We start from the raw sequence: 24,961 nt of genomic DNA on the forward strand, positions 1-24,961 counted from the left end.
GTAGCTCTTTCTTCACTGTGAAACCATCTGATCATGCAGCAGGATTTCACCTGAGCATCACATGCATCAATCCTCTGCCAGACTCCTGGTACAGCCCTTACAACACCGTGTTGCTGTCAGGGAGAAACAAAGAGCTGGGATCAGATGAGCCGTGAGGTTCAAACTCCCCACATACCACATCGGTCTGTTCCTATCCAACACATAATTAAGAGTACTTGCATTATTGTGTTTCTTTAAGAACATAAATATATAATGAGGATTTCCACCTGGAGGCTGCATTTGCCTTTATTTAGGAAGCAAGTCGGCTGAATTCTGCTGGAATCTCTCCGTACAACGCTCGCTTCAGGAGTCAACGGTGCAGAGATGTCTCGGAAGTGCTACGGACAGAGCAAATTAACACAGCCTCAAGAAGGCAGTTTCAAGGCAGCTCTCCCACAGACACAAGTCACTAGCTGTGAAACAGAACATGAGACATGAGGCATCATGTGACATCAGGTAGCACGTTTCTGTTTATTCGCCTCTCTCCGAGACCTCATCGTTAGGCAAAGAAGTGCATACAGGATGTACAAGAAAAGGATTAAAAGAGACTTCTTTATCCCTGTGCCCTGTGGCATGAAGGCCCACAGCCTCTAGGGGTTTGGTTCATTTTCAAAAGGATACATTTTCACTCTGGCTGAAGTGTTACCCTTCAGAGAACAACCTGCCATGGGCGGGGAAACTCTTGAGGAAGTGGGAAGTCAGCGCAACGCTTTGCGAGGCTGTTTGAGCGGACACACGCTGCCAGCTGCACTGGGAGCATTGCACCAGACACTTGTCAAAGTTGAGAGCCCCTAAGTTCATAAGGACAGGAGGAAATCTGCCTGCAGAGTGAAAGGGAGAAGTGGTTGTGGTTTCTCCCCCCCTTGCAGCAGATTCCTACCTGCTTGTATACTTGTGTTTCTGTACTTCAGTACAGCTGAGATGACCCACAAGAGAGGCTCTGCTCTGGACATGTAGCTTGCTCATAGTCCAACTCAGCACATAGTAACTTTCATAGAGAATATTAAACCCCGAGGTTTGTCTCCCAGTGTCTTTCACATGATGCTCTGTCTGTTCACATCCACATTGTATGCTGATGAACTGGAGCAGCCTCGGCCAAAATCAATAAAAATGCCTTCAGAATCAGAGTCTATCGACTCCAAAATCTGATCCACTATGTTCTCAGGGCTGGAAGAGGGAATGGGAATCAAGGAAGGGTCCCTGTCCAGCTCAAAGGATCTATGTGGATCATCCACTGAGTGGAAGAGTCCTTTCTGTTGCTCAGCTGCGCTGAGTTTGCTAGAGCATTGTACTGACCCAGCGTTGGGCCTCTCCTGGTCTCCTGACAGCGAGCTTTTTGTGGCCATCATGGAGCTCTTGGAACCATTGTCCATGATGGTGGTGAGGTTGGAGTAGCCCTGGAGCTCCAGGCAGGAGGTCATCTCTGAAACAGAGTGCCTGCGGATGCCCGTTCCATTGGCAGCCATGCCCTCGGTCTCATACTCGGCCACCGGCGTCAGCAGGGGGTTGTTGTAGCTTTTGGATCGCACCACGGGGTTCTTGGTGAGGATCTCGCCCGATTTTGAACGCCTGAAGAACCGTTTCTCTGTCAACAGAGAAAGACCCAGAGTAATGTCTACAAAGTCTCCTGGGTTTGTGGCACTAACAGTTACAGAAAGTCAGTGCCTGAGTGTTCGTTAACCTCTCTTGAAGGGCAGAGGCTTTTGTAAGCGAATAGATTGCACTGGTTTGGTAGAGCCATAGTCAGATTTGAAGATTTCTTTAGCATACTGAAGACCCCAAACCTATCTTCACAAGCAATTGTTGAGCTTCCCTTATATTCATACAACTCCAGCAGCTGGAGTAAAGCAGGTAAATGTGGAAGGCCTGATAAGCAACTGCAAATACTTGCTTTAGACACGAACAGAAAGTGCAGTTCTGTTTGTGTTCAGGCCAGAAAGGTCATCACTAATTTCTAGTAGTTGAAGTGTAACTTTTCTACCCACCCTGGGGAAATCAGATCTCTTCAAACTGGAAGCACAAGGATTAAGACAGGCAATCTTATTTATTCTGGGGAAAAAAAACAACATAAGATTCAAAGCATCATTCAGAGCCCACACAAGAAGAGCACACCGTAGCCTCTGGAAACATTAACTGGAGGGCAGTGCCCACAGCGAGCGTTTGGGGCAGCAACCCTGCACGCAATCCAGCGCTATGAACGATGCCCTTAGCCGAGCGGGTTCCTTCCAAAGAATGAACAGCAGGTGGCAGCAAGTCAGCACCGAGATCCCCCAGCAGTGCTCTAGGGCTGGGGCTAGATCAAAATGAACAAGCTTTTTTGCAGACCTCAGCGCTCAGACCTTTGTGTGCCAAAGGAAAGAAATGCTAAGAATAATAAGGCTCACTTCTGAAACTTTCTTCCTGCTACTTACAGTCTCAGGCTGCGCCAGGGGAGGTTCAGGCTGGAGGTCAGGAGGAAGTTTTACACAGAGAGAGTGATTGCCCATTGGAATGGACTGCCCGGGGAGGTGGTGGAGTCACCATCACTGGAGGTGTTCAGGAGGAGACTTGACAGGGTGCTTGGTTACTTGGTTTAGTTGGTTGGGTGGTGTTGGATGATAGGTTGGACACGATGATCTTGAAGGTCTCTTCCAACCTGGTCTGGTCTATTCTATTCTATTCTATTCTATTCTATTCTATTCTATTCTATTCTATTCTATTCTACTCTACTCTACTCTACTCTACTCTACTCTACTCTACTCTACTCTACTCTCCCTTTACCATCCCTTTGAAATGGGCATGGCTGGAAAAGTCACACTCCGAAAGTCAACCACAACTGCTGCCTACAGATCAACTGCTTTAAATGTTCAAACGAAGACACTGGGATGTATTTGCCCAGCCAACCATGCAGTTCCCTTCTAAAACTGTACTTATGCATCATTGTGTGCTTACCTGGACACATAGTCCAATCTTATGCTGCAGAACCCAAAAAAGGCCAGTTTCTATCCTTAAGATTGTATTTTGCAGCTTGGGTCTGCCTCAGCAGCAAAATAATTTACAGAAGTTACAGAAACATTTACAGAATTAACCAGGTTGGAAAAGACCTTTGAGATCATCGAGTCCAACCTATCACCCAACACCATCTGATCAACTAAACCATGGCACCAAGTGCCTCAGCCAGGCTCCTCTTAAACACCTCCAGTGATGGTGACTCCACCACCTCCCTGGGCAGCACATTCCAATGGCCTTTCTGTGAAGAACTTCTTCCTAACATCCAGCCAAAACTTCCCCTGGCACAGCTTGAGACTGTGTCCTCTTGTTCTGGTGCTGGTTGCCTGGGAGAAGAGACCAACCCCCACCCGGCTACAACCTCCCTTCAGGTAGTTGTAGAGAGCAACAAGGTCTCCCCTGAGCCTCCTCTTCTCCAGGCTAAGCAACCCCAGCTCCCTCATCCTCTCCTCACAGGGCTGTGCTCCAGAGCCCTCCACCGGCTTTGCTGCCCTTCTCTGGACACCTTCCAGCAACTCAACATCAACTCAACTGAGTTCACTTTTGGACTTTTTATTTGCTAAGAGTGTGACCTGGTAAACAGAAAAGGTTCCCTGGGGCTTGCCCTGTCACAGGAACTCTGGCCACACCAAGGGTCAGCTGAAAAATGAAGGCTGGGTGTGCTGACCAGACAGGGAAGGAAAGAGAGCAGTGGCCTCAGTCCCATGCACAGTAAGCTGCAGTTTTAAATCCTGTTAACAAAACAGCTGGACAGAACTGGATGCACTACTTTGGAAGCAGAATAAACTCAGCACTTAGGTCCCCTGGATCAAGGTTCACTGACCTGTTCAAGGGTACTGCTACAGATCTACACCTCAGACTGCTTTAAGGGGACGTGCCTGGTCCACCAACATCTACCTCTCTTCTGCAGCCATAGAATGCAACATTCATTTTCAATTTCATTGGAGTTTTACTCTGGGTACATTTTTTCTGTCCTGAAATACAGAAGCCTGTATTCAGAGAACATCAATCTGGGGCTCCACTTAAATGTTTGTGGCCTTTGCATGGTAACCAAGGAGTACAAAGGAGGAATCCTGCACCATTTTCCATAAATAGCTGGCCTTTATTTATTCACATAAAACTGATCTGTTTCTTAAATGCCTGCTGTGAAACAGCTTCAAGCTCCCTTATTGACCACAAGCAGACAGATTAAACTGACTGCAGAGAACACACAATTGAGCAGTGTGACCTGGACAGGCTGGAGAGCTGGATGTGTCAGCGAGGGCAAGTGTTGATAGAGCCCTTCTGGGGAAGAATAACCCCATGTGTCAGGACATAGATAGAGCCCTACTGGGGAAGAATAACCCCATGTGTCAGGACATAGATAGAGCCCTTCTGGGGAAGAATAGCCCCATGTGTCAGGACAGGGTGGGGGGCTGACCTGCTGGAAAGCAGCTCTGGGGAAAAGGACCTGGCAGTCCTAGTAGACAAGTTGACCATGTGCCAGCAATATGCTCTTGCAGACAAGATGGTGAATGGCATCCTGGGGTGCATTTGGATTGAGGGAGATTCTTTTCTCCCTCTGTGCTGTCGTGGTGAGAACATGTCTGGAGTACTAGATCCAGTTCTGGGCTCCCCAGTTTAAGAACAAGGAACTACTGGAGACAGTCCAACAGAGAGCCAGTAAGATGGTGAGGGCATCAGAACCTTATGAAGAAAAGTGAGAGAGCTGAGTCTGTTTAGCCTGGAAAAGAGGTGACTGAGGGGGATCTCATTAGTCAGTTAATCTTACCAATATCTAAAGGGCAAGTGTCAGGAGGATGGAGCCAGACTCTTGTCAGTGGTGCTCAGTGACAGGACAAGGGGCAGTGCACGCAAACTGAAACACAGGAGGTTCCACATAAACATGAGAGTGGCAGAGCACTGGAACAGGATGTCCAGAGAGTCTGTGGTATCTCCACATCCAGCAGCATTCCAAGCCTGCCTGGACATGTTTGTGTGATTAACTTCAGTTGATCCTGCTCTGGCAGGGAATTGGACTAGATGACCTTTGGAGGTCCCTTCCAACCCCTACCATTCTGTGATCTTTGTGCGTTAATCAACACTCTTCAGCACTCTAGAAACAGCTTCTTGCATCTTCCTCTCACTGTCCACAATGCATCACATGTTAAAGCTCTCTCCTTAAAAGGTAGCATGGCAATGCTAAGCACACTCTAGATTCAGGGATTTCTGAATGAGCACTGTTGTGATGATCTCTTTTCACCTTCTGCCACTGGCAAATTCACTGGGACTTTGTGCACTGCAAGAGGCATGGCCTCAGGAAAGGAGCCTGACTGTGCTGTGTCAGTACTGGCAGTCTCCTCTTGTGTGGGCCCTGGCCACGTGTGGACCAAGAACCTGTGGTGTGCCAAATGAAACCTCTGTTGTTCTTACCCAAGATACAGGATGAGTGCGTGAAGGGTCCGTCACTGGAATAGAGGCCGTATGTGCCCAGGTAAGGAGAAACGACTTTCTGGATCAGGGACTCCAGTTTCAAGTAATCTTCAGTCACACCTTTCGACTCATGAACCCCCTGGAAGACAGAAAATACCCAAGATGAGCGCTGTCCCCTCCAACCACAAGCTCTCCTTGCGCGCTGGGGCCAGGAGAGAGGCAGCAACAATTTTCACTCAGTTATACATCCAAGCTGCATCATGGTGTGGGGCTAGTTTGCTACTACACCTGATTCCTCTTACTCTGAAGTCAAGAGGGGCAAGTTGAGCCAGAGAGGTTCACCATGCAGGTCCCACACTAATGGGAAACACTGCACCTAGAAGGGTAGAAAGGATGACCCTGGGAAATACCGACCTGTCAGCCCCTGTGCCTGGGAAGATCAGGGGCAGATCCCCCTAGAAGCTGTGTGAATGAGAGATGGATTCAGTGAGTGGAATGTTTGGTGTACAAGGAATTGGCTGGATTGTACATCCAGAGGGTAGCATTCAATGGCTTGATGTCCATATGGAGATGGGTGACAAGTGGTATCCCTTAGGGGTCCATACTGGGATCAGTGCTGTTTAATATCTTAATCAATGCTACAGACAGTGGGATGGAGTGCACTGCAGCAAGCTGTCAGATAACACTGTTATCTGAATGGGCTGAGTGGGACCAAGCAGAGGGACCTGGACAAGCTAGAGAAGTGGTCCCAGGTGAGCCTCTTGAGGTTCAACAAGGCCAAGTGCAAGGTCCTGCCCCTGTGCCAGGGCAATCCTTGATATCTGTAACAGGCTGGGGGGTGATGTGATACAGAGCAGCCCTACAGAAAAGGCCTTGGAGTGTTGGTGGCTGAGAAGCCAGGCATGAGCCAGCCAGGTGCACCTGTGGTCCAGAAGATTTATCACAGCCTGAGCTGCACCAGAAGCAGCATGGCCAGCAGATTGAGAGACATGATTCTGCCACTCTGCTCTGGTGAGACCTCACCTGGAGTACTGTGTCCAGCTCTGGGACCCTCAAAACAAGAAGGAAATCGACATACTATAGGGAGTCCAGAGGAAGGCCACAAAAATGATCAGAGGGCTGGACCACCCTTAGGAGGACAGGCTGAGAGAGTTGGGGTTGTTCAGCCTGGAGAAGAGAAGGCTCCAGGGAAACTTTATGGCTTCCTTCCAGCATCTGAAGGGGGCCTAACAGGGAAGCTGGGGAGGGGCAGTTTACAACAGCATGTGGCACTAGGGCAAGGGGGGATGGTTTTAAACTAGAGCAGATTTAGACTCGACATTAAGAACAAGTTCTTTACTATCAGGGTAGTGAAACACTGGCACAGGTTGCCCAGGAAGGTGGTGGAGGCCCCATCCCTGGAGACATTCAAGGCCAGGCTTGACGGGGCTCTAAGCACCCTGATCTAGTTGGGTCATGTCCCTGCTTACTGCGGGGGGTTTGGACTAGATGCCTCTAGAGGTTCCTCCCAAGCCAGGGAATTCTCTGATTCTGTGACAGCTCAGAAAGAGGCAATTGCTACTTCCAGGACACTTAACTGCAGGAAGGCACATCCTGCTTATTGGAAAGACATCCAGGGAGGATGGAGAATGAGATCTGTGATGGTGAATTCAAACCAGCCCTGTAACTTTTGCTATTGCAATCTGTTGTTACCGAGTTCCCGAATGAGCTGCTGCCGAGTGCTGCACTAGTGGCTGGTGCCACAAGGTGTCACTGCCATCCGTGAGATGCCAACAGGGCTAGGAAAAAGGGGAACCTGATCACAACTATTCCTTCCAGGGTATTTCCCACAAGCAATATTTACAGTCAAGAGGCTTGTATCCCTTGCTTCTCCCCCTGCCTGGCGCTCGCCATTACCCAGGCAAAAGTCACATTATAACTGGCACGGTGAGAGTCACAGAGAGGCCAAAGCTTTTGTCCTTAACCATTAACTCTGCATTTCTACTGACATATGGGCTTGTCAGCCTGCAGAGGTGACAGGAAAACCCAGTGCAGCTGTCGTTCTTCCTTCCACTTAGAGCTGCAGCGTGTGTGCAGTGCTCCTGCACTGGCTGTATGCTCGTGTGCAGGATTCCTCCTGTGACCCACAGCAAATTCACCCTTTCATGTGTTGCTCTGTGGCCATACATCTGAGCTATCTTGTTGCAGAATTAAGATCCTAAGTGTTATACTCAGCCAGACTTTTGCTTGACTTGAGCAGAATTACAGATTGCATAGCTGGTCTGGGTTGACACAGCCTGCTCTCACAAGCCCCCTTCTCCCCACACAGACAGGATGGCATGTAACATGAGGAAATCCCCTGGGCTGAGCCCAAGGGAGTTTACTGGGATGGTGAGATGCACAACCACCTTAGCCTCTTTGCAGGAAAGCACAGCAAAATGCAGCAGCAGCAGCAGCCAGTGACCAACCCCACCCCCCAGCCAGCAGCCTGCACAGCAGAACAGACCAACACCCCAGATCTGGAAACCAAAAGCAGCAACCAGAGCAGGAAACCTCTCATGTTCCAAACTGAACTGCAAGCTCCAGGGTGCTTTGCTCCAGCCAGCACTTCCATTGTGCAGCCGGCACGACAGCAGCACGGTAGTGAATACCAGCAGCAGAGTCAACTCAACCCGTGACTCTCCCCACTGACTGCAAGAGGGGAAACATAACCCCCATTTTCCAAAAGGGAAAGAAGGAAGAACTGGGGAACTATAGGTCAGTCAGTCTCACCTCTGTGCACGGTAAGATCATGTTGCAGATCCTCCTGGAGGCACTGCTGAGGCAGAAGAGCAGCGAAGAGGTGATTTGGTGTAATCAACATGGCTTCACCAAGGGCAAGTCTTGCCCTCCCAAGACAGCAGTATTAATCTCCACCCACCCTGTTCACTTCAGCCTCTTTTCATTCCCACCTTTGAAGAAGGTCACAAAACACCACCTTTACAGTGTAAAACCACCCAATACTCACACAGCCTGTCATTAGTCTTCCTCCTCAGCTCTCCCACAATCCACAAGGTGCTTTTCAAAGCATACTGAAAAGTCATAAAACGTCTGGTGCCTGCTGGAGCCATGGTGACTTCTGTTCTGCACCTTGGCACAACTGTGCCCTGTGCACCTGTGACATCCTTCCTGCAGCTCCAGGCCTTCCTTCAGGCATCTGATGGGGCAGTTCTCTTAAACCAGCTTCTCAGTGTGGAGCTCTGGGAGAGCAGGAGTATAACAGGCTGAAGATAATGTCCTGAACTTGTACAAGGATGCTTTCCCTGCATTTCTCTCTGCTGTGTTATTCAGCAACAAACATCCTCTGGGCCTCTGTATGTCCCAACACTCAGCAAGGACAGCCTCATCTTGCCAAACCTACATTTTCCATGTGACCTGAGTGACACCATCACTGGCGAGTTACCCCAGCCCAAGTGACCCAGAGGAGTGCCTGCAGGCTCAGAGCAAGCTAAAGCTGCCTCTGCCTGGCTGCAGCTGCTGCCCAGGGCCAGAATGGCACTGCACTGCAGTCACTGTGTGTCACTCATGAAGCCCAGTGTCCCCTGGCCTGGAACCAGATGGTCCTCATGCAGCTGTGTTAACATGACACCACTGGGAAGTGCCCTGGGGTCCAGGCTGTAGGCTGTCAATAGCTGGGTCACTGCATATAAGGCACTGTTCCTTTCATTAGCTTTTGAGAAAGGCCCAGAAAGAAGGTAGCTGCAGGTTCAAAGGAGGTAGCTGCAGGTTCATACATGAGCCCACAAAAGGTTACCTGAAATGTACCAAAAGTGCTAAAATGGGCAGGGTGTGCCCACAACCCTACTGAGAAAGCAGAGGCTTTCCAGTTCTGCACTTCCATAGAATCACAGAACGGTCAGGGTTGGAAGGGACCTCCAAAGGTTATCCAGTCCAACCCCCTCTGCAGTAAGCAGGGGCATCCTCAACTAGATCACTTTGCCCAGAGCCCTGTCAAGCCTCACCTTGAATACCTCCAGGGATGGAGCCCCAGCTGCCTCCCTGGGCAAACTGTTCCAGTGTTCCACCACCCTCATTGTAAAGAACTAGATCCTCATATCCTATCTAAACTTTCCAGTAATGCTTCCTTTGTGAACCCCAGGCAGAGCTGGGGCTGCCTTTGGTGCAGCTGAAGGGAAGCTCAGGTACCAGCACCACTGAGAAAGCCACGAGCAGGGAACAGCAACCTGACAGCAGCAAGGGCTGCAGAAGCTGGCAGAGGCTGTAGCCCTGGGAGGAGGGATGCAGAGTCCCATTTCTTATTGCCTCACTTCTTATTGCCTCTCTCATGGAGAGAGTGATGAATGTTTCCATCTGCATGGATGAAATCCTGAAGTTCAGTGAATTGCAGAGGTTCAGAAGGATCTCTGGAACCATTTGGTCCAACCCTGCTGCTCAAGTAAAGCCACCTAGAGACAGATGCCCAGGAGTGTGTCCAGATGGCTTTTGAATCTCTCCAAGGAGGGAGGCTTCACCAGCCTCTCTGAGCAACTTGTGCCAGTGCTTAGTGCCCCTCACAGGAAGACAGTGTTTCCTTGTGTTCAGAAAGACTTTCCTGTGTTTCACCTTGTGCACATTGCTTCTGGTCCTGCTACTGAGCACCACTGAGAAGAGCTTGGCTTCCTCTTTACAATTCCCCTTCACATATTTATAACAACTCCCTCAACCTTCTCTTCTCCAGGGTGACTCGTCCCAGCTCTCAGCCTTTCTGCATGAGAGATGCTTTTGTCCCTTTAGCACCTTTATGGTCATTTGTTGGGCTCTCTCCATCATGTCCATGTCTGTCTTGTACTGAGGAGTCCAGAACTCGACACTGCACTCCAGGTGTGGCCTCACATGGGAGAGGGGAAAGATTCCCTCCTTCTACCTGCTGACAGTACTTCGTCTGGTGCAGCCCAAGACTTCTTTGCAGTAAACACACAGTGCTGGCCCATGCTCTACTAGCTTCAGTGGGGCTCATAATTTCTGGAGGAGTCTCCATCCAAGAGCTTCAAGTCCTATAAAAATGTTAAGTAACCTCTGGGCACTCACTAAGAGGTCCTACAAGATCAGTGGATCCATTTTGAAGAGAAACCTCAGTAGAAAGAAATGTTTTGCATCAAACTAACATGAAGCAGAAAAGGGGCAAGGACTGGGAGCTTAATTTTCCTGCTCCTGCTTCTAGTTCACTTGTGTGTTTGCAAGGATAGAAAATTTCAGGTACTCCCCTCTGGGTTTCCTGAATTCCTGCACTTTTATGCCACTCTGACAGCTCAGACACTTTTTAGCCTTCAGGAAACACACTCAAAAGAGGACCAAAAACTGCTTTGAGCAACAACTAGATTTTGCTTTGTCCCAGATTGTGTTGACTAAGCTGCAACTGATCCACTTAAAACTATGTGTGCCCTCTTCTCCATTGGGGTTTCTCTGCAGCAGCCCAAAAGAAGGATTAGAAAATGTGCTTGGGCTGGGAGGAAATGGAAGCTATCATCCCCTTTGCAGACTGGGACAAGATGGAAGAGAGCAGTTCCCCTTCTTGGAGGGCTCTCTCAGCCTGGTGGAGGGGGCTAAGAATTTATAATGGACTCATTTCCAGTAAGCCTCTAAGACTATGCCACTTGTGGTCACAGACAGATATATCTCATGACAGGAGGAGGTGGCAAAAGTAGGATTTTTACATCAAATTCTCAACTGCTTTCAGTCAGAATAACCTCTCTTAGGTTAGTAATTTTAAAGTGGTTGGCAATCCCTGCAGGCCATGACCTGTGCATTACATGTCCATTCCTAGGCCCTGCTATCCTTTCTGCTGGACAGATGCAGCCACACAATTCATGGCTGTATCATTACAAGCCCCCAGCAGGGCTCCTTCACATTATTCTTCCCTCACTTCCTTTTATCTTAAGGCACTGGTGTGCTGGTAAAGTCTAGTATACTTGAAGGGTTAAAATATGTCTTGTCTACTCTCTGTCTCCTGCTTTTCTCATAGCAACAGTGTTGAAGGGAGGGAGAGGCAGAGGAGCTTGCCACTGCCATATTGACAGAAGTCAGCACTTCAGATCCCTGTGACTGCCTCAGAAACAATGCTCCTGTCATATTCACTTTAATCTCCAGCGAGTGCCAAGTTATGTCAATGTCAGCATAACGTCAGCACGAGAAGCTGCTCTGTCTCTGTCTTCCTTTCACTGGTGGCACTGCGACACAGACAAAAGATAAGGAAGACAAAACACCCAGGCAGGGTTTGTGTTCAGCTGGTGAGGGTTTTTCAGATGGCTTGGCTACAGAAAGTTAGCAATAGGATTTTTCTCTCCAGAAAGGATCAAACAGTAAGAACAGGCTAGTCCTCCCCTGACCCACAGGAATTCAGTGCATTATTCTGCTTTAAACTGCTTTAAAACTTTTTATATGAGACTTCCCTGGAGGTGTTCAAGAGGGGATTGGATGTGGCACTTGGTGCCATGGTCTAGTCATGAGGTCTGTGGTGACAGGTTGGACTTGATGATCCTTGAGGTCTCTTCCACCCTTAGTGATACTGTGATAAAGAAGATGCATAAGCAATATGCAATCATTGGATGTAAGGAAGCTACTTTGAGGCTTTAAATAAAGTACTTAAGATCCTGCAGCAGCTGAACAGCCAGTCTGCTGATAAAGATCCAGCTACAACAGCAGTATGCATTTCTGCCTTTCGCAGTTTCAGGGCTTAGAGGTTGCCTTATTCTGTACCAAGTGACTCCCCAGAGCACAGAGAAGAGCTGCAGTCATCTCAGTCACGTAAGCTAATGTGACTTTGAAACAACCCACTGAATGGATCTGCGCAGAGGTGAGTGTCTTTGAAGGGCTGTTTGTGGAATAAACTTGAGCTGGAGTTAGTTTCTCTTCATTTACAGATGCTTTAGCACTCACAGGCACACACACGTGCACAGAACTGCACGTGCAGCTCCACGCAGAGATCGCCCTGCAAGTCACCAAAGAATTAGATGTGCTGTTTAATGTCCAAGACAATAAAGCTTCTCGTTTCTTTTTAGGCTCCCTTCTGAAGTTCTTGATGCTCGAATCACATTAAGCTCATCTAGCCTCGCTGGGGAACTGGTAACTCTGGGCACTTGAGTCTTGTTGCTTGCCTTGACTTGGAGTGTTTTCTCATTTGACATTTACTACCAAAGGAAGAAAAATCTGTCTTGCTTTTATTTTCAGGTGTGTACTCAAACAGAAAAAAGGGATGGCAGAGGCCTCCCTCAGTCCATCCAAGTTCTTTTGAAGAGACATCCAAGAAATGCTCCTGAAGAGCTGCAAATGTTAAGTTGGCTGCTGTTACCTACTTGTGAGGATTTCTGATACTGCCTTTCACAGCCACGCTCCCCTTAAAAATATACTAACACACATTCATCCCTCAGCATCCTCCATGCTGCTTAGCCTCTGCAGGTGACTGAACCTACCCAACAAATTCCCTTCTTTTCTGAAATCCACTTGAATAGACTGAGCAGACACCTCAGCTGGTTTGGGAAATTTTTGCTGGTTTTGGTAGCCACATAACTTCCATCAACAACAATTCATCCTGGTGAGCCAGAAAGCAGCAGGTCACCTCCAGATCACCTGTCTGTCCTGGCATGGTTCAGACACCAAAGCTGTCTGCTCAGGCAGCCAGCCAGCCACTCCAGACAACTGCTTACCCACAGCCTGCTGCTTATGGGGGCTGAAAGCAAAGGCAGTGGGGTAACTGGGTACTAAGCAGCACGTTCCTGAGTGAGTGCCTTGTGGTTATTCTGTTGCACAAGGAGGCCAAGCCTCCATCAGCCTTAGGACAGAGAAATCTTTTAGCCCAGGTACCCAGCAACCTGGGCCTGAGAGAGACCTCCTAGCTTGTAGCAAAAGCTTTGCTGAAGGCAACACATCTCTACAGCACAACTTAATTCCCAGTTTCAAAGTCTTTGCCAATTCAAACTACTTGGAAAGTAACTGATGAGACCTAGGGCAGAAACCTTCTCTCAGCACCACAATGTGTAGAGGATAAAAAGACACAAAGACATACAATGATACAAAATCTGAGTCTCCAGCTTTAGCACGAAGCAGTGTCCTCCCCAAATGCAAACAGTACATGGGGTAGGCAGGTGATCACAGGAGTGGCTCCGAAGTGCTGACTTCCCCTCCCTTGTCTCTATCACCCACCAGGGACATGCACACTGGCAACTCCATGCTCTGGCACAACGCAGCAGCGTTCATCAGCTCTTGCAGTAACTGGTAGATCTATGTGTAAGTTGAAACCACCTGATGCCCTGACTTACCCCTTGAAGCACCACCAGCTGGTGCTTCAATTCACACAGCATCGAACAAGCCTTCTCCTTGCTTCGCTTTTAAATGTTAGGAGCTTGTCAGGCAGAACTACTCTCATCCCTCCTCTGCTACACATGGGCCTTAGCAGAGCTGCAGTAGCTTCATGCTGCCTAACCATCTGTCCTCACGTGATTCATAGAAACATCCAGTTGGAAGAGACCTGAAGGGTTAACACTAAACCATGTCCCTAAGTGCCAGGTCGTGTAGTGAGGAGCCCAGAACTGAACACAGTACTCAAGGTGTGGCCTCAGCAGTGCTGGGTACAGAGGGATGATCACTTCCCTGTCCCTGCTGGCCACAGTGTTTCTAATACAAGCCAGGATGCCATTGGCTTTCTTGGCCACCTGGGCACCCTGCTGCCTCATATTTAATTGACTGTCAACCAGAACCCCCAGGTGCCACTCCTTGAGTTGTGGCTTTCCAGATGCAGTCATTTTGAGAAACAACAGAAATCCCCCACTGCTTCTTCCAAAGCTCTGTTGTTTTCAACTAACCAAGGAAACCACAAGAAAGGCTCATGAGTGATCCCTGAGGAATAAGGGATGGATTTGTTTTACTGGGAGCCCAGAAGGCAATCTACAAAAAGAGAACAAGAAGCCAAACGTTGTCCTTAGCCTCTGGAGGACTTCTAGGCCACTAAGGTCAATAATGTATAATTTGTCATAAAATCACCTGTGGAATGTTTGTCTCCTTGTTTTGTTCTGTTCCCCATTGGTCTGGCCAGTTACACCTTGTATCAGGCTGCACAATCTTTAGTGCAGAGACTTCATTGTGTTTATACACAGCAGTGCATGAAGGCTCTTGTCTACCGAAGCTTGGAGATACACAGTGGTTGGTAACAGAAGCAGCTGATAGCTCTCAGCTGCTCAAGGAGGAGCAATGGAACTGTTTTCATGTGACAGCCACTCTAAACACAATGGCTGCATCTTGCAAAATACCTTTCTGATGATTTCAGACAGGCTGAGCAACAGCTTTTCCACTTCCCAGCAAATAGCTTGCTTCTGGCTCTGCATTTGGAACAGAGAGCACTGAAGTGCAATCCCCTGCCTGACCCCTTCAAACAGAGGCCTCTGGATTAATCTTGAAGAGCTTTTAGGTCCAGAGCAGTTCCCTCCCCTGCCTGTGCCCCTGGCTTGCCCCCTGCAGCTCCCATCCCCTTTCTGCTGGCTGGCTGCTTCTCAGTACAACCACACTGCCATGGTCAGCCAGTTGGCTTGCAGCAAAGCCATAATGTACTGAGGACACTTGGCATGACTGCCCAGGTGCTTCACTTGTGGGCACAACCTGTCACATTGTTGTCACCTTGTGCTGCAGAAGCGTTGCTGCAGCTCACTGCAAACAGGAGAAGGCTTCTGAGAGAGAGCAGTTTAAATCAAGTAATGCAGTCTGGACCCTGTTCTGTCACAGGATTGTTCACCTTATGATGCATGTATTGCCTAGCACCATGCCACATATTATTTTCTCCTGCAGCTGCAGCAGAGCTAAGGGCGTAAGACTCTGAAATTACTGATGGAGACAATTGTTAACCCAGTCCACTCACCACAGATGCCTCCAAGAGATTCATTCAGTCACTCCCCAATCTCTTGCAGATTGCAATGCACAGCCTTCTTATTTTTGGAAGAAATACACCACAAGGCAAGTTACCCTCAGCACAAGTCCCTGGGCCATACTGTCCCTGTGGGCTGGTGGATCTGGCACTAGCAACCACAGACCAGGACAGGATAGGCTTGGTGATGAGGCTTGGGTGGCAGTGCGGAGCAGCACTTTCCATACCTTTCACAATTCCTTCCCTTCTCAGTGCACGTTTTGGATGAAGTTGGAGGCTAGGACATTTTATGTAACTTGTTTTAATCACCCTGTCAGCTTAAATGGGAACATATCTTCCCATACTATTAGAATTCTACAGCATACACAGAGAATCAGGCTAGCACCAAAACCCTAGGAGGAATAGAATAGAATAGAATAGAATAGAATAGAATAGAATAGAATAGAATAGAATAGAATAGAATAGAATAGAATAGAATAGAATAGAATAGAATAGAATAGAATAGACCAGACCAGACCAGACCAGACCAGACCAGGTTGGAAGAGACCTTCAAGATTATCATGACCAACCTATCATCCAACACCACCTAATCAACTAACCCATGGCACCAAGCACCCTGTCAAGTCTCCTCCTGAGCACCTCCAGTGATGGTGACTCCACCACCTCCCCGGGCAGCCCATTCCAATGGGCAATCACTCTCTCTGTGTAGAACTTCTTCCTAACATCCAGCCTAAACCTCCCCTGGCACAGCCTGAGACTGTGTCCTCTTGTTCTGGTGCTGCTTGCCTGGGAGCAAAGACCAACCTTTGCCTGTCCACAACCTCCCTTCAGGTAGTTGTGGAGAGCAATAAGGTCACCCCTGAGTCTCCTCTTCTCCAGGCTGAGCAACCCCAGCTCCCTCAGCCTCTCCTCACAGGGCTGTGTTCCAAACCCTTCACCAACTTTGTTGCCCTTCTCTGGACTCGTTCCAGCAAGTCAACCTCCTTCCTAAACTGAGGGGCCCAGAACAGGACACAGGACTCGAGGTGTGGCCTAACCTGTGCAGTGTCCAGGGGCAGAATGACCTCCCTGCTCCTGCTGGCCACACTGTTCCTGATGCAGACCAGGATGCCATTGGAATCACTCCTGATGGAAAGCCAGCAGCTGCCAGAGTTGCTTCCAAACAATTGATATAAGCAATGATTTGTTTCACTCTGCTGTAATTACAAGGGACTCTTCCACAGCATTGCCATTCACACCGGTGTGGGATAACCACTCCATGCCTCTGTGTTGTGGTTTAACCCCAACCAGCAACTAAGAACCACTTGCTCACTCCTCCTTGGCCCCCAGGGGAGGAGAATTAGGGGCAAAAAAAAAGGTAAAACTCATGGGTTGAAATAAGAAGAGTTTAATAACTAAAATAAAGTAATAACAATAACAAAACACAGTAGCAATTGCAATGCAAGGAATATAATATATATAGAGAGAGATAAAGCCCAAGAAAAGACAAGTGATGCACAGTGCAACTGTCCACCATGCACTGACTGATGCCTGAGCATCAATTCACCCCTCCTGACCAACTTCTCCTGGTTTATATGCTGGGTATGATGCTCTAAGCTATGGAATATCCCTGTGGCTACTTTGGGTCAGCTGGCCTGGCCATGTTCTTGTGCACTTGCTCGCTGGCAGAGCATGGGAAACTGAAAACATCCCTGAGGATAAGTGCTACTTAGCAGCGTTTAACTCATCAGTGTGCTGCCAGCATCGTTCTCACACCAAGTCCAAAGCACAGCACTGTACCAGCTACTAGGAAGAAAATGAACTCCATCCCAGCCAAAGCCAGGGTACAGGGCTGTGGTGGTGCAGGCTGGGTTCCCCCCCTGCAGCCACACCTGCAGTGCCCCAAAGGGTCCAGCCCAGGGGGTGGACATGGGAAGCTACGTATTTCATACCATAATGCCCTGCTCCCTTATAAAACCATCAGCAGGGTCCTGCACTTCCTCTCTCCTCCCTCAGCACTACCTGGTGATGGGGTGAGCCATCTCATGGCCTCTTGGGCCTGCCTAGGCCCAAGGCCGTAGGGGAGGAAGAAAGAGCCCTGGGGGTTTTGGGTGTAGCCTCAGGTGGGGGTGGGATGCTTTTGGGTATGCTTTGGGATCTCTCTTTTGTCACTGTGCTTGTGGTTCTCTGTGAAGTTTTCACTGCTCTTCCATTTAAACCTTTCCACCACTTTTGCAATCCATTTGTCTGAGTCTCATTTTTGCCCATGGTGGGAGGAACTTTTCAACCTACCACAAGGGCAAGGAGCACTGACCCTCCTTTGTCCCCAAACCAGATGTGCAACTGCCTGCCTGCCAGTGCATGCAACCAGCTCCAGCTCCTGCTGCCTACATGGGACATGGAGCTTCACAGCATCTGCATTTCCACTAGATGCAGATCAGCTTCCCAGAACTTGCTCAGGTCACCACTGCCGGCAGTGGTGCTCTGCAGTTCCAACACTTCTAAAAGATGCTCATCAGTCACAACCTCCTGAGGTGCCTGCTGCACTGGCACCTTCCTGCATTGTGTGTCCTGCCACTCTGTAACCAACTGCTACTGCTTCTCAACCCAGTTTGTAGGCATAATTGAAAACAGGGAGGGGAAACTGAGATCAGAAAGAGGTGCCTGCAAGTATAAGCTTCCAGCTGTCCTCCATGTGACTAACATGCTGACAACTACATCCTTTTTTGTCTTCCTCCTTTCTGCCCTGTGGGAAAATAAGATGGGGGAGGAAAAGAGTCAGAAGATAATGTATGGGAAGGTAAAAGCAGCCACCGAGATGATGGGAGAAGAAGCTGTGCTACCAGCAAGCACCAGCGTTCAAAATCCAGTGAGCACTGCAGATCTGAGCCTGCTGCAGCAAAGGCTCAGGCAGCAGGAGAACAGGCACACAGGCTGCCTCTGAAATCTCCTGGCAGGAAATTTCTCTTCTAGCCCTGTGCTCAGCCAGAAAACTTTAGGAAGTGAGGAAGCAGGAGCATGGAGAAAACCATTCAGGGCATGATCCGAGCCACTCCTCACCCAGCTGCACCTCTGTACAGATCTGACTGAAAACCAATGTTGATTCACCTCCAAAAAGCATGGGGAAACCCCATGTATGCAACATTATGAAACAACTCTGCACAGTCTTTCTGGGACACAAACTAGAGTAAGTTGGGAAATCAGCAGCTCAGCTGGTGTGCAGGTACACCAACACATGCAGTGTGGGTAACAAACAAGAGGAACTGGAAGTCTTGGTTCACCAGGAAAACTGTGATGTAGTTGCCATTACAGAAACATGGTGGGGTGATTCACACAGTTGGAGTACTGCACTAGATGGTTACAAGCTCTTTAGGTCAGACAGCTGAGGGAGAAGAGGAGGAGGGGTGGCTCTGGTTGATGGTAGGCTGAACATGAGCCTGAAGTGTGCCCAGGCAGCCAAGAGGGCCAATGGCATCCTGGCCTGCATCAAGAACAGTGTGGCCAGCAGGAGCAGGGAGGTCATTCTGCCCCTGGACACTGCACTGGTTAGGCCACACCTCGAGTACTGTGTCCAGTTCTGGGCCCCACAGTTTAGGAAGGAGGTTGACTTGCTGGAACGAGTCCAGAGAAGGGCAACAAAGTTGATGAGGGGTTTGGAACACAAGGCCTATGAGGAGAGGCTGAGGGAGCTGGGGTTGCTCAGCCTGGAGAAGAGGAGACTCAGGGGTGACCTTATCACTCTCTACAACTACCTGAAGGGAGGTTGTGGACAGGCTGATGATGGTCTCTTCTCCCAGGCAGCCAGTACCAGAACAAGAGGACACAGTCTCAGGCTGCGCCAGGGGAGGTTCAGGTTGGATGTTAGGAAGAAGTTCTATACAGAGAGAGTGATTGCCCATTGGAATGGGCTGCCCGGGGAGGTGGTGGAGTCGCTGCCATTGAAGGTGTTCAGGAGGAGACTTGATGGGGTGCTTGGTGCCATGGGTTAGCTGTTTGGGTGGGTTGGATTGGTTGATGGGTTGGACATGATGATCTTGAAGGTCTCTTCCAACCTGGTTTGGTTTATTCTAATAATAATAAAGGTTTATTCTCTGTATATTAGGGAATCTCTTGATGCCACAGAGCACGAGGTGGAGAATGAAGGGACTGAGAGCCTGTGGGTTAAAATCAGAGGGCAGCCTAACAAGTCTGACATCCTGGTTGGAGTCTGTTATAGACCACCCAACCAGGATGAGGAGGCGGACAAAATATTCTGTAAGCAACTGGAGGCTGTCTCAAGATCATCAGACCTTGTCCTTGTGGGTGACTTCAACCTGCCAGATATCTGCTGGGAACTTAACTCAGCAGAGAGGAGGCAGTCCAGAAGATTCCTGGAGCACATGGAGGACAGCTTCCTGAGGCAGCTGTTAAGTGAGCCTACCAGGGGTAGGCAGCAAATGAATGCCAGGACATGTTAAAAATCCATGGCAATAGGGATTAATTCCACCAGCTCCCTGGGCAGCACATTCAACAACTCTCTCGGTGAAGAACTTTCTCCTCACCTCCAGCCTAAACATACCCTGGCACAGCTTGAGACTGTGTCCTCTTGTTCTGGTGCTGGCTGCCTGGGAGAAGAGACTTTCAGGTAGTTGTAGAGGGCAATGAGGTCACCCCTGAGCCTCCTCTTCTCCAGGCTAAACAACCCCAGCTCCCTCAGCCTCTCCTCACAGGGCTGTGCTCAAGGCCTCTCACCAGCCTTGTTGCCCTTCCCTCCACACGCCCCCCAAAATCAGGAGGGAAAGCAATACAACCCCCCTGTGGCTGAGATAAGGAGTTTAATGAGAGGTTACAATGCACAATTACCATGGCCTATTTCACCAAAAACCACAGCAAAAGCAGAAGCTTCAGCCAGTGACAAAACCACCCCTCCAAGCCCACAGCCAGCCTAGTGGAAAAGACCAGCACCCCAAAAGTGGAAACCAGAAGCTGCAACCAGAAACAGGAAGCCTCTCATGTTACAACCCGAACTGCAAGCCCCGAGATGCTCTGCTCCAGCCACACTTCCATTTGAAAGCTGCCATAATGGCAATTCAATTGGTTAAACCCCTGAGACTTAGATTAACTTTCTCATGTTCCCCCTGCAGGCAACTGATAAATTAGACTGATGGGCCAAGGCTAATTGTGTGAAGTTTAACAAGGCCAAGTGCCAGGTCCTACACCTGGGTCACAACAAACCCTGTGGTAAGCTACAGGCTTGGAGACATGTGGTTGGAAAGATGTGAGTCAGAGAGGGACCTGAGGGTTCTGCTTGACAGTCAATTAAATATGAGTCAGCAGTGTGCCCAGGTGGCCAAGAAAGCCAGCAGAATTCCTGGCTTGGATTAGAAACAGCAGGGACAGGAAGGTGATCGTCCCCCTGTACCCAGCCCTGGTGAGACCACACCTCAAGTACTGTGTTCAGTTCTGGGCTCCTCACTACAGGAAGGACATTGAGGTGCTAGAGTGTGTCCAGAGAAGGGTAGCAAGCCTGGTGAAGGGCCTGGAGCACATGGCCTATGAGGAGCATCTGAGGGAGCTGGGGTTGTTCAGTCTGGAGAAGAGGAGGCTGAGGTGAGACCTCATTGCTCTCTACAACTACCTGAAGGGAGGTTGGAGCAAGGAGGGGGAAGCCTCTTCTACTTGGTCACAAGCAACAAGACTAGAAGAAATGGTTTCAAGCTGTGCCAGGGGAGGTGCAGGATGGATTCTAGCAAATACCTCTTCACAGAGAGGGTTCTCAAACATTGGAATGGTCTGCCCAGGGCAGTGGTGGGGTCACCATCCCTGGGGGTGTTCAAGCAGTGTGCAGAGCTGGCGCTTAGGGACATGGTTGGACTCGGTGATCCTCGAGGTCTCTTCCAACCTTAGTTAGTTATACTGTGATACTGTGATTTAGTGTTGACCCTTCAGTGCTGGGTCAAAGGTTGGACTGGATGATCTTTGAGGTCTCTTCCAACCAGGTGTTTTCTGTGATTCAGTGATACAGCATAAAAGTGCTCTGCCTCAAAGGATTCTTGCACCATGGGAATGTTTTTCAGCAGTCAAAATGTCTATGATATCTTTTCAGGCAGTTTTAATCTACTGGCCCAAATGGGACCACAAAAGACTTTTGTACAAACTAATGCAATTGGTTAAAACCTTCTCCCTCTGACTTGATAAAATTATGGGGTTTACAGGGACATACTAATTCAAGTAAATAATGACTTCGGGGATTTAACTCTGTTTTGTGAAGTGATTAAGGATTTGCCTACCAATGAACTTGTACTGGTTTTAATAGGCCAGTGTCATTAATGGAGGCAAACTCCAGGAGACAGACATGTAGTTTTGTAAGGACAACCTGGTTTAGCTGAGGTTAGAGACCATCTAACTGACTGGGGCTGAAACAACTCACACTTGGGTTGCACAAGTATATCATTGTGGCCTAAGGCAGTTTCAGATGCCGTAGGCAGCAGTTACACCACAACTCCACACACACCCACTCCAGCACCAAGGCAAATGTTGAGTCATTGAAGGAGGACAAGTAAGCACTTCTCACCAACCACAGTGCAAGACAGCAAATGGGCAGTAACTGCAGAACACTCAGGCCAGTCTAGACTGCTGCTGTGGTGTTTGACCAACTCTGAAGCCATACCTTTGGTTAGCTGATACCCTTCACTGAAGTGACTTTTTACTCCATGAGAGACACTTAAAATGCCCTATGAGACATGCCCAAAAGGAGTTTGCACAATGCAAATGGCCTTCTACAGCAACTGTGTTTAACTGGTATGGACAAGGTTATGGTTGTGTTTCCTTGACCACTGTTCTGTTAAGAGAAGGACCAAGACATGTTTGAATTACCACATTATGGTGTGGATTGGACAGGTTCATATACAATAGAATCCCAACAACTCCAGCATTTTATGTTGCTTTGCTCTTTTTCTGCTGCTTAAGGTTACAGAAGTGGCAACATATTATTGTTGTCGAATGTGCTGAGTGTTGTGGAGAATAATTGATTTCAAAATGAAATCTGCTCTTTGCAAATGGCAATGGTCTTCCATGTGCCTTAGTTACATGAGCACAGATCTTTCAAGGTCTGTGGTGCAGAACAGTGGCTGCCCTGGAGCTCCTAATGAAAAAGCCCCACCAGTGAGGCCTACAGAATGGTTAAGAGCAACCACCTATCTTTGCCCCCAGGGAAAACATGCTTGTGGTGAGCCACGGAATTGGTGCCAAGTAGAAACAGAGCTAAAACATTATAGAAACAAAATACCTCTGATGTGGTTTCCCTCCTTAACTGTAAGACTACAGTTTGCAAATGGAAAATGGATAGCCACCAACTGCCCCTGACTCACATCCTTACCACTTACACCAAGCCATGGCAGGGCAACAGCCCTGGACTGACACACAAGTAAGCAAAGGTTGTATTTCATTGAGTACAAATAGTGTATTTAGCACTCCTGACTGGCAGCATCAGCCAGCCAAAGCACTACTGTAATGGGCATTTAAACCTTTCTGGTTCTCTTGTGTTGCACTCAGGCTACTGCTGCTGCCTCTTTTTCAATCTCCCCAGTCAGCTCCCAACTTCTTGTTCAATACTCATTCACACAGCACATCCCAATCTGCTTGAGGCAATACTCCTAGACAAAAGAGTTCCAGCATTTTTGCTGCTTCCATGCAGAAATGTTTCCCAGCACCAGGAAGCTACCACAAGCATAAAAACCATATGAAGACATTCAAACTCAAATATGGGAAGTACTCTTCAGCAGCCAAAAGAACACAATTTTCTTTCAGAAAGCAAGTTTTCCTGCAACAAATGAATGCCAGGACATGTTAAAAATCCAGGGCAATAGGAGTTAGCTCCAGGATAACAAAAAGCATGCCAATTCAATTACTGTAAACTGCACTTGCTGATAGAGACAATAAATATGACACAGTAAGACAGAGAATATTGCTTAGAGTTGTTTCTGCATTGCACTCCAAGGTGTAAATCTTGAGGGTCAGACTCTCAGTGGTGTGTCAGTACAAAGCAATGGAGGACTCTTCCCGTTGTATCAGGTAGTGTCCTGGCTGCAGAAGTTTTTACCTGACTCCTTCACAGTATCACAGTATCACTAAGGGTGGAAGAGACCTCAAAGATCATCCAGTCCAACCTGTCACCACAGACCTCATGACTAGACCATGGCACCAAGTGCCACATCCAATCCCTCTTGAACACCTCCAGGGATGCTGACTCCACCACCTCCCTGGGCAGCACATTCCAATGGCGAACGACTCTCTCAGTGAAGAACTTTCTCCTCACCTCCAGCCTAAACTTCCCCTGGCACAGCTTGAGACTGTGTCCTCTTGTTCTGGTGCTGGGTGCCTGGGAGAAGAGACCAACCTCTGCCTGTCTACAACCTCCCTTCAGGTAGTTGTAGAGAGCAGTGAGGTGCCTTTGGGGCTGATGCAAACTACACAGACAAGCCACCCTTCACCAGGAAAGAGGAAAACACATTGAACGCATTTATACACAACCCAGGGGGAGTACAAGGGGTTTGACACGCTGATTTATATTTAAAGCGGGTCTACAACACCTATATTTATTGTTTTGTACTTGTTTGTGTGTCTCATAAACCAGTAATTCAGAAGAAGACAAAGAGAAATTAGAAGCACGTTGGAACCTCGTGCCCACCCCACGCCGCTCAGCCTGAGCTTCAGGTCTAACAAACTTACCAAGACAGCCTCCCAAAAGCAACCACCAAATCAGACAACACCTCTGGCCAAAATGAAGTGACCCCAGTTGACCCAGGCTGTAATCTCACAGCAAATCTGTTGTTCCACAGGCAGGAGCCTGCAGTTTTCTGACAGCAAAGGGCATTTGGTTTTCAACCACATTGTCTTTGGTTTGTTATGAGGCTGCTCAGACGGGAAAACAGTGCTCTGCATTTTGCTTTCAGCTTTTGCAACGTGCTTTTCCACCCCTTTAAAGCGTGGGGAGCTGAACCTGCATTTAGAAGTGTTTCAGAGGTAACAAAGAGGTCCCACTGGACAGCTTGAGGTATTTATCTTGTCTTCCTTTACAGAGAAAGACAATGGGTAAGGGAGTTAAAAGGAAGCTCAGAGAAGTCAAAAAAGGAAACCACAGGTTTTATTTTTCTCTGTAGAGCTTATGTTTGGTGAGGCCTCATCCCTGAGCGTGACACATGCTATGCTCTGCTGTGCTCCTCTAGGGGTTTTAAATACCTCAGGTCACCCAGAGAGATTTTGTGAACTGAAATAATCTGATGCTGACCAAAGGATTCAGATAAACACTAACTATTCTCTTCCAACTTTCTCAGACCTCAGGAGAGATACCTGGAGGAGAAAGGATGTTGCAGTTTCAGCGGCAAAGGTCTTCACTGCCAGCATGCTTTGGGGACTAAGTCAGACTGTTTATTCTGCCGTGGTAGTTGTGCTTTCTTTGGTTCACAGAGCATAAAGGAGAATACTATTTTCTAACCTCTCCTTCTGTTTACCCACCTTCCCCCACCTTCCTAATTTCACCCCAAAACAAAGGTCACCAAGGCAAGACTGGCAACTCGGTGTAGCTGCATGAACTCCTGCACATTGCTCTGTGCTCAAAAGCAGTTTTAGCTCTTTTACTTCCCTCAGTCATGACTCTGCTCTGGAAGGTCCTGTAACTTAAATAGGAGCATCCTG

General features: G+C 48.5%; 1 protein-coding gene across 4 annotated transcripts in view; it reads right to left on the bottom strand.

The window, feature by feature from the left end:
* Positions 1 to 486: 486 nt before the first annotated feature.
* The window catches only part of PRR5 (proline rich 5), a 53,822-nt gene continuing 29,347 nt past the window's right edge, over positions 487 to 24,961 (bottom strand). For all 4 annotated transcript variants that reach the window (XM_068170702.1, XM_068170701.1, XM_068170703.1 and 1 more), the window contains 2 exons: positions 5,440 to 5,578; positions 487 to 1,624 (listed from right to left, as the gene is read on the bottom strand). In XM_068170702.1, coding sequence (XP_068026803.1) covers positions 1,074 to 1,624; positions 5,440 to 5,578 — 690 coding nt within the window. In that variant the 3' untranslated portion in view covers positions 487 to 1,073. The remainder of the gene's footprint in view (positions 1,625 to 5,439; positions 5,579 to 24,961) is intronic.

Source organism: Melanerpes formicivorus, unplaced genomic scaffold, assembly GCF_026170545.1.
Source record: "Melanerpes formicivorus ecotype bairdi unplaced genomic scaffold, bMelFor1.0.p_v2 SCAF_3, whole genome shotgun sequence".
NCBI classification, from domain to species: Eukaryota; Metazoa; Chordata; class Aves; order Piciformes; family Picidae; genus Melanerpes; species Melanerpes formicivorus.